The 10,842-nt window shown below is 36.5% G+C and overlaps 1 protein-coding gene across 1 annotated transcript; it reads right to left on the minus strand.

The window, feature by feature from the left end:
• Window positions 1-2,796: 2,796 nt before the first annotated feature.
• On the minus strand, window positions 2,797-3,663 carry LOC106139590 (glutathione S-transferase 1-like). Its single transcript, XM_013341062.2, has one exon. The coding sequence runs from the start codon at window positions 3,571-3,573 to the stop codon at window positions 2,908-2,910; it is 666 nt and encodes a 221-aa protein (XP_013196516.1). The 5' UTR covers window positions 3,574-3,663; the 3' UTR covers window positions 2,797-2,907.
• Between the last annotated feature and the right edge of the window lie 7,179 nt (window positions 3,664-10,842).

A 10,842-nucleotide genomic window follows, 5' to 3' on the forward strand; every position in this document is an offset into this window, starting at 1 on the left:
TCTCAATTCTATCATTAAGCCAAATAACTGAAAATCAGTGTTTTAAAGACTGTTGGCTCTATCTAGCCAAGGGATGTAGACGTGACAACATATATGTATGTATGTGTATGTATGAAGCAGAAGAAGTATGCAGAAATCGTGGTAAGTAGCAATCTCTCTGCATACCCCTTTGCGAAAAAGGCATAATTTTACGTATTTGTCTATGTATGAAATGCTCAGCTGTTTAAATGATGGAACTGAGATTTAACTAGTAAGAGGTCGTTAGCCATCGTAGAATCACATGTTTATCCCCTTTTCCCTTAATAGACATTTACAACTTGCACGGAAAGAGTTCGGTTCGGCTTTTCTACCAAACCGGCACATATCTATATATATAAAACTCTTCCGTTACTGAGTGACTGACTGACAGACAACGCACAGTCGAAACTACTGGTCGTAGACAGCTGAAATTTGGAATGTAGGTTCCTTGGGATATGTAGGGGAGCACTAAGAAAGGATTTTTGGAAATTCAACCCCCAAGGGGGGGAAAAGGGGTAAAAACGTTTCTATGAAAAATCTTATTCCTTGGGTTTATAAACTTGAAACTTGGCATGAACACGTACATAGGCAAGTAAATATGTTTGACATTATAAGTTTTTTCAAACTACCCTCCAATCGTGATTTAGGGGGTGCGATTGGGTGACTGATTTATTAACGCACAGCCGAAACCGCTCGGTATAGGAGTCTGAGATTTTGAACAGAGGTTCCTCTAGTAACATAAGTGAGCACTAAGAAGGGATTTTTGAAATGTCAACGCCCAAGGGGGGGAAACGGGATAAACTGAGCCGGGGCTGCGGGAAAGTTCTAACGAGATACCGTGGCCCCGGAACGCAAAGGGCAACTGAAGGAACGAGGTGGGTTTTAGTCAGTAAAAGTCTGACACTCCCTTCCGTTCCACCCAGAGCGGGAGAGGTCATTTGATGATTTCCCATCCTTAAAAAAAAGACTTTGTATGACAACTTTCAGTCGTCTCTTTAACATACATAATAACATACATAATTATGTACATACATGCATAACATTAATAACATCACGCCTTTAAATCCCTATTTTGTGTTAACACTACCCATACAAACAGCTAAAAGGAAACAAGTGAAGAGACGAAATTTGTCCGCATCCATTTTCACCTAAATTCTTAACGTTAATGAGATTTACTTTTTATTATCAGGTCAACCTAATAGCCTCACATGTACGTATAACTTCGTAAGAATTTTCTTTCAACTCCTAACCGTTGAGGAGTTGTACCTTCCATCATCAGCTCATTCACATGGGATGATGACTATCAGACGCAAATACTTAAACAGATCTATGAAATTGTCAAAAACGTAATTGCCTGTAAATTTGAGGTTTGCCCTTGATTTCCCTGGAATACCATCATCAGATCCTGACTAGGTAACAACGGGACCAACTTGAAAGTATACTCTACCGAACAAAAAAAGAATCACGTAAATCGGTCCATAAATCTCGGCGTAATCGGTATGCATAAATAAAACACCCGAATTGTATTTTCTTGTTGAGTTGTCTCGATGCTCGATAGATGGCGTTGGCATCGAGATAGATCGCGCTATGATTTTGTCTCGCTTTAATTTTTCTATATAGATTTGTATGTATACTAATATTATAAAGAGGAACAATCTATTTTTTTATATGTTTGTTTGTTTACACATGTAATCGATAAACTCCGAAACTACTGAATCGATTTCAAACATTCACCTGAAGATTTCAGCCTGTGGAAGAAAAAGCCCTGTCGAGATCATTAAAAAACGCTATATATAACCGAATTACACGTGGGCGAAGCCGCGGGCGGAAAGCTAGTCACAAATAATGGGATTAAATTCAAAATTGAAAACGCTACACTCACAATACATACATACATATAACCACGTCAAAATCCCTTGCGGTGTAGACAGAGTCCGCGGTCTTGAAAAGACTTATAGCATCGGTTAGTATTACAACCAACTTTGAAAATAGTCATTGGTAAATGATCCATTTGGGATTCGAACCTGTGCCTTTTTGCACCGCACGCATTTTTAACTGGGCACCTTACCAATTCGACCATCGACGCTCTAAAACGGCAAACATTATCTGACTAAAACTAATTAGTTTTACCAACTGGATACCTCCATTCTATGTTCCTAACTAAACATTTTTGGGTACTCCTAATTATATTTGCAGTAGATTTATTCCCAACTCCGTTTGTCAATGTTCCCGGTTAAATTAATTAGGAGACCGTGGGTTCGATCCCGGTTGGACGTCGTTTGGGATGGGAGTCGTTACGATAAATTATTGGCACCGTCCATTTGAACGGCCATTTTTGTTTCTTATACTTTTGGTGTGAAGGAATTATTGGTATTCAGTGATGAAGGTTTGGTTAGGTTACGATAATTGTTATTGTTTTAACATTATTTTTAATAGTTGGTATCATCATTGAGTACCGTGTGGTTTTAGAATTTTTCTAATGGATGTCATAAAGGCAACTAAGGGAATGACTTATAAATATGGGATTCTTCTTGTAGACGATTGGCTAGCAACCGGCCACTATTTGAATATCAGTTCCATTATAGCTGAACGTGGCCTTTCAGTCTTTTCACGACTTTTGGTTTACTACCCCGCAAGGGATATAGACGTGATTATATTATCATTTACATATGAATTATACAGATTTTCAAAAATAGCAGATAATTGTTCAATTTTGTGTAATCTATGTAAATTTCTTTCATTAGACCTGTGACAGGAAAAATGAATGAAAATCAAAGATTGTTCGTTTGTATTTCATTTTATTAACCTTAATTTTAAAGCACAAGTGTATTAAAGAAACAACAACATAGTTTTGTAAATAAATAACATAAAAAAAATCCAACTCCAATTCTAAGAGGATCTCGAATCGATTTTCATTTGCAGAAAACCTTTTATTTGCTGCAATCCCGGCTCGTTTGCTCTCTGGTAAAATTCAGTTTCTTTCATTCTCGCAAACCAGTCTAGCAATTTCGGGAACTTATCAGTGACAGGCATCCAAATATCTAGCGTTGATACCGTAGCCACTATAGATATGTCAGCTAATGTCAATCTGTCGTGGGCCACAAACAAATTGCTCTCGAGATATTTCTCCAGTATACCATAAGCTTCTTCAATATCAGCCGCTTGCTGCGGAGTTGGACCATTCCCACCATCCCGAAGAATATTAATTACAACCTCTCTAAATCTTACGAAAAGAATTGAAGCATCAAAATACAGTCTTTGATCAATTGTAGCTCTTGCGTTGTGACCGTTAGCGTACAAATCTGCCCTCTTGTCCGCTCCGTATTTCGATACTAAGTAAGTTATAATAGCGTGACTGTCTGATAGTATGAAGTCTCCGTCTTCTAACAGTGGCACTGTATGCATTGGGTTTTTGGCCAAGAATTCTGGAGTACGTGTTTCTCCAGCCAATGTGTTCACTTCGATCATGTTAGCTTCTAGACCCAGGATGTCCAGGGTCATCAGAACAGCTCTCACTGGTGGGCTGCCGTCGATTTTGTGAAGAACTAACGGCATTTTTACACTGGTTATGTTCTATGTCAAAAGAAGACTGAATTAGGTGAGGCTTCAACATATATTTGAAGCGAACCTTTATCGAACGCTTATCGTTGTATGTGAATCATGATTTTCGTGATATCTTAATGCATGTTATCATTTGCAGATAATGTTAACGTTAGTACTATCATTGTTGAACGAAGGTAATTGTTAATTAATTTTATATTTCTCGGCAGTAGGTATTTTTTGGTTGCTATGTTCCTAAGTGTTTTAATCAGAGGAAGTGGTTTATCGAAATTCAATGAAGGGACTACTTGACATTGCTTTACTAATACTAATTGCTGTAGTGTAAACTCTACCAATCTATTACAAACTTTTCTTTAGGTGTATTCATTTTTAAATCTACTTAGTTAGTTTTATAAAGCACGAGCGCCATTTTGTTACTAGTCCTGTTTAATATTCGTTTAGCAATGGATTTTTTTACGTTTTTGTTTTAAAATATAGAAATTGATTAAAATATTTTCATTATCAGACTTGTCTTATCATTGGTACTAACAGAATTTATATGTCATGTTCTTGCGTGCCAAGTTATCAATTGTTATTCTGACAACACGGTTTTGATTGTATTCATTATTTTAGGTTTCGTGTTTATATAATAGATTTTTTTTTGATCACCAAAAGTAAAAAGTAGGATTTAAAATTAAATTTTACAAGATGGATAGATAAATAAAACTTACATAACAGCATAAAAGAGACTAGTCCCATAATTAAAAATAGGATGAGTTAAGTTAACATGTAGATAAAGGGATTTTCGAAACACAGTGAAAAACGTAGAAGTCAATTTAGAAAAATTAAAATTGTGAGAAATAATTTTACAAGTAGTAGATATTTACTCATTAAAATGCAAACCGTCAGTAACAATTAAAACCTGTAGCGTCATTTGAGAGCCGGCTACAGCATTCAATTTCATGTCCGCGCTCAAATCCCAATAGTATCAATAAAAAATTGGAACGGAAATATTGAAATAAAACTCCGATATTTCAACAAACAAGTAAAAATCCATGACACGGCAAACGCTCGGCGTCCACAAAACGCCAGCGCGCTCCGCGTAATCTGTGCATGATATATTTCAAGATAAAATCGTTGCTATCCGAATAAAGTCGTTTCCATTCAAATGTGCGCTGAAAACTGTGCGGGAGGCCGTTTGTGCTGGACCTTTGTGGTGGTGCAAGCGCATGAGAGATAGCGGATAATCAATCTCTTGTACGCGGTGCACCAATGACTGTGTATCTGAAAAATTCAAAAATAAATTAAAAATTTTTTTTTCATTATTATAGGATACTTCATATCGCTTAATAGTTGTCAAAACGTATGGTTTAACAACATTGGTTGAGGTCAAATTGAGACTGAGAGTTAGACATCACTCACTTGTTGCGTTTATTGTACGTGATGCATCTATGACCATGATGTATCTGAGAGTAAGAGGGTGATGTTGTATATGACTGTCTACCCGTACACAATTCAATGAAGCATATATTACAACACCAAGTTTATAAAACACTGCGAAAATTTGGACTTTTCCCGCGTTCTGAGACATCAGGCAGCTTGAGATCATATACACTTAAATTTTCAACCAATAATTCCCAAGGATTGCCATTCATATGACTAATCTGTCCTAAACTCTAAAATATTTTGAAATTCATACTATTTTTGAAATACACGCATTAAATCTGTTAACAATCACATAATTTATATAATCACGTCTATATCCCTTGCGGGAAAAACAGAGGCAGCAGTCTTGAAAGACTGACAGGCCAATTGAAATTTATTTCTTTGAACTTTATGCACGTAAAATATACAACAGGTGGACTTAATGCCAAAAGACATTCTCTGCCAGTCTAACCTTTGGACCAAACTGAAATTCAAATAGTGACAGGTTGCTAGCCCATCGCCTATAAGAAGAATCCCAAGTTTATAAGCGTATAAGTCGCCTGTTACGACATCCACGGGAAAGAGATAGAGTGGTCCTATTCTTTTTTTATAATGATGCCGGGAATCAAAATTTATACAAAATTTTCTTAAAACTTATTAAGTATGAGTAAACAAGTTTTGTCGCTAGATCTAGATCTAGACCTAGATCGCTGAACTTCCAAGACTTGGACCACAACTCGGCCTCACACCATTAAGGGTATACATACATTCAAATGTGGATTTCGATGTAGCTGTTAAGGGCCGTTCGTGAATATCGCCAGTTCCGCGCCGTAACGAGCAACAGAAATAAAAGACGGTTTTATGAACAAAATCTGAATAAAAACTGTTTGGTTTGGTTCGCAGAGATTGGGGTAGACTTATGTTATTGACATATTTTGGTTGCTTTTGTTTTTCATTGTTATGATAATTGTGTTTTCTTGTTGTGTTATCTTAAGTTGGTGTGCATTTTCTTAAGATATCTCTACTTTGCAAATACAGATAATATAACAATTTTTACAAATGATATCTAGCAATTTTAAAGCAAAACTCAATTCTATACCGATAATTAACAATACTAAATGAAAAAAACAAATACCAATCTATACAAATTCTCGTATTATAAAGCTGAAGAGTTTGTTTGTTTGAACGTGCTAATCTCAGGATATACTGGTTCGAACAGAAAAATTCTTTTTGCATTGAATAGACCATTAATCGAGGAAGGCTTTAGGCTATAAAACATCACGCTGCCACTATGAGGAGATAAGAAATAATGGAAAATGTGAAAAAAAAAACTATTCCACGCGGACGAAGTCGCGGGCACAGCTAGTCCTAAATAACGCTCCAAAATTAATCTCTCCTCTCTCGGGTCTCCTGGAAGAGATTTCTATTGAAATAAGCAGCACTTTTGTACTAGGTATTAAATGTTCCTGTATATAATTTTGTGTACATAAATAAATAAATAAAAATGTTCTCAATGTATTGTAGGTAGGAAGAAAAGTAATTGTATAATAAGTATTCAATGTACTTTCTTCGCTCAAAGAACAGCATATTTTCACGTGTATAAACAAAAAACAATACCTACATATATGGAATAAGTTACAATGAAAACATAATGGGAGCGTCTTTGTCGTAAGTGCTGTTGTGATAACATGACATAAAATTGGCCATGTAAGAGTTGTAATCAGTATTTGGTTCCGTAGTCCCATTATTATTTATTTATTAGCCCACAATACGGTTTGACAACATACATACATATAATCACGTCTATAGGCCATGCGGGGTCGACAGAGCCATCAGTCTTGAAAATACTGATAGGCCACGTTCAGCCATTTGACTTTAAGATAGAATTGAGATTCAAATAGTGACAGGTTGCTAGCCCATCGCCTAAAAGAAGAATCCCAAGTTTATAAGCTCATCCCTTAGTCGCCTTTTACGACATCCATGGGAAACAGATGGAGTGGATGAACTACATAAAATGTCTTAATATATATAATATTGATGTTCGGCTGATGGACTTATGAACGTGGCCAATCAGTATTTCCAAAACTGTTGGCTCTGTCCACCCGACAAGTGATATAGACGTGACCATATGTATGCATGTATCTCTATCTTCAAACACTTCCCCCCATATAACGGTTCCAATATCTTCCCCGCACGTCCCCAAAACCGGAGGAGCGTTGTATAAACGAAGTTACACTCCGCCGGATAAAAATCAGTACATCGCCGTTTCACTTTGCCTAAAACAATCAGGAGGCAATGTATCTTAATAGAACAGCTATTATTGCATGCATTTTTAAAACGAGTTTTTCTTTTGTCAATTTGTCGTTTGAGATGCATTTAAAAAAAAATTGTGTCGTTCTTTTTACGAATTTGAAAGCAAACTGATGTGTGTATAGTAATTTATGTGTATTATCACTAGAGGCCGCCCGCGACTTCGTCCGCGTGGAAACCTTATCAATCCCGCGGGAACTCCGGGATATAAAGTAGCCTGTATGTTATCCTGGGTCTTCAGCTAACTACATACCAAATTTCATTTTAGTTTTTTTTATTATTTATACATAATAAATTAGTATATAATATATTATTAAAGTTAAAATATCAATTGAAACTATTAATTTTATTACATATTAATTATTAGATATTCCTTTTAAATTTACCAAAATCCATTATATATGTATATTTAACTGCGTGGTATAAGACTTTTATTTAAAAATTAATTATTTTTCCAAATCCTGAGAAATGGTTACCGGCCTTCCGAGTTCCACTGAATTTGTGACACAAAAACAGACCGAGTTTGTGATACAATCATTATTAGATTTACATTAAGAGTACACTACGGAGCAGAAAAAGTTGGAAACGAAATAATTTATTACACTACACATTCATACAAATATTATAAATGCGGAAGTGTGTGTGCCTGTTTCGATATCACAGCTAAACCGCTGGATCGATTTGAATGAAATTCGGCCTGAATAAATAAATATATACGGGACAAATTACACTGATTGAGTTAGCCTCGAAGTAAGTTCGAGACTTGTGTTACGAGATACTAACTCAACGATACTATATTTTATAATAGATACTTATATAGATAAACATCCAAAACCCAGGCCAATCAGAAGAATTTATTTTCTCATTCTGCCCTGGCCGAGATTCGAACCCGGGACCTCCGGTGTCACAGACAAGCGTACTACCGCTGCGCCACAGTGGCCGTCATATGCATGGGGGGATGAAAGTTTGTATGAAAATTACCTAAGTCTTAGACTTGATGGGTTAGCACCACATTACTATTTCAATCTCAATTGCATCATTAATCTATACATCTGAACGTGGCTTATTCTGCCTTTTCACTACAGTTTCCTCAAAGGCTCAAAGGCTACAGACGTGATTCCATTTCTGTATCTATTAGTTACATTGTCAATGGCAACTGCATAGAAATTCAGCTGTTCGTGCTAAAATTGAAGCTAATAACTGCAGATAATGAAACTAATTAAGTCGCGTCTGATAGCTGCCGTGTTTTGAAATTCTGCACTGGTTTTGCGGGACACTGTAGTAACGTTATCATATTTTAACGCGATAACCAGAGAGAATAGAAGCGATAGGTATAGTTAAATTGTTACTGTTACTGGAATTTTGTCTGTGTAAGGTTGGTAAAACTAGTTTGAGTAAAGCCTTTTGTGTACTACTGATTCAGTCAGATTTTTACCGACTTCGATGACATTAACTAGCGAACTAATACATACATACATACATATAGTCACGTCTATATCTCTTACGGGGTAGACAGAGCCAATAGTCCAGAAAAGACTGAATGGCCACGTTCAGCTATTAGCGAACTAATATCGGTGGAAATGCTCCTCTGTCAAGAATACTTTCCAGTTACAACAAAGCTAATAGCAGAATTAATGGCCTTGATATTTGCCATGATTCTTTATTTAAATTTAAAACTAAGATTCAGTCATCCTATCAATGATACATCATTTATTTTTTATTGTTTTTTTTTTCTGTTTCTTGTTCTTTTTTTCCACATGTATTACCATAATTGTATTGCATATTATACTTACCCACCATTGGGTTGCATGATTAAATTTAATTTTGTAAGTGTATTTTTTAAGAATGTAATCATTGAACCTGTTGGTGTCCCAAAATAAAAAATAAGTAAACATGGCAATGTACGCAAACGAGAATCAATTGACGTCCGGTGAAAATGCTGCAGTGCATTTTGTTCCGCCGCTGCATTTACGGAAGCGGCAGTTGATACAATAAGACTTAAGTTATGTTGAACTCAATAACTGATACCTTGTATCCAATCTATTCTTTTCTTTAAAAACATTTACATCACACTTCATGCCATTATGTACTAGAGGCCGCCCGCGACTTCGTCCGCGTGGAATCAATCTCGCGGGAACTCCGGGATAAAGCCTATATGTCATTCTGGGTCTTCAGCTACCAAATTTCATCGTAATCGGTTCAGTAGTTTTTGCGTGAAAGCGTAACAAACATCCATACTGACATCCTGACATACGCACAAACTTTCGCATTTATAATATTAGTAGGAAGTAGGATGCTACTCACATTGTTTATTTCTTCAGCCAGTTAGCGAACCATAAAAAAAAAACAAATCTTACCTTTTTCCTGCCCGACATTGTACAAAGATTTTACAGAGACGTTGTCATTATATTGGTATCAAGAAAACTCCAAATTTTTCCTTATCAACCATTATTGTTGATTTTGTACGGAGAAGGTGGGTAATTGAGTGCTTAATTTACAAAGGCGCTTTATTGGTTTGATATTTACATGTAAAGTAATGAAATTGGCGCTTTTTTTACGCCAATTATAAGGGGAATAATGTTATGTTCACTTCATTATAATTATCTCTTTGAAAATAAGGTACAAAATGGTTATATGTTAAAAATATGTGTGTGTAAAAAAGTGCCTTGTGGTTCCCGGCACCAATAAAAAAAAAGAATAGGACCTTTCCATCTCGTTCCCATGGATGTCGTAAAAGGCGACTTATGCATAGGCTTATTGACTTGGGATTCTTCTTTTAGGTGATGGGCTAGCAACCTGTCACTATTTGAATCTCAATTCTATCATTAAGCCAAACAGCTGAACATGGCCTATCAGTCTTTTCAAGATTGTTGGTTCTGTCTACCCCGCAAGCGATATAGACGTGATTATATGTATGTATATATGTAAAAATATATCTTCCTCCTGTCTTTAGCACCGGCTGCATCTTCACCACTCTGGAGAGGAACCCGGGGTATGCCTTTGACCGTGGATCCTAGATTGGGCAAGTCAGATTTTTACACGAAACGACTCCCGTCTGACCTCCGCAACCTTGCAGGTAAACCAAACCCATATTGGAGTCACGGTTACACATCCAGTTGCCTGAATGTGCAGGTTTCCTCACTATGTTTTCCCTCACCGTAAGTGCATCGGTTAGTATTCAAACTAATGTACATAACTCATGAAACATGTCATTGGTACATAGGCAATGTTGGATACATACATACATATAATCTATCTATCATTCTATCTTAAAGCCAAATAGCTGAACGTGGCCTATCAGTCCGCTCAAGACTGTTGGCTCTGTCTACCCCGCAAGGGATATAGACGTGATTATATGTATGTATGTATGCATATAATCACGTCTACATCCCTTGCGGGGTAGACAGAGCTAACTGTCTTGTAAAGACTGATCGGCCACGTTCAGCTATTTCGCTTTAAGATAGAATTGAGATTCTAATAGTGACGGGTTGCTTTTGGTTGGTTGTTGGATCTGAACCTGTTTTCCGCATCGCGCATTTTAACCGGGCA

The sequence above is a fragment of the Amyelois transitella genome, chromosome 19, assembly GCF_032362555.1.
Source record: "Amyelois transitella isolate CPQ chromosome 19, ilAmyTran1.1, whole genome shotgun sequence".
Lineage (NCBI taxonomy): Eukaryota > Metazoa > Arthropoda > Insecta > Lepidoptera > Pyralidae > Amyelois > Amyelois transitella.

Excerpts from the sequence above, each read along its gene's own strand:
- LOC106139590 (XM_013341062.2), bottom strand. The coding sequence starts at position 3,573 with ATGCCGTTAGTTCTTCACAAAATCGACGGCAGCCCACCAGTGAGAGCT.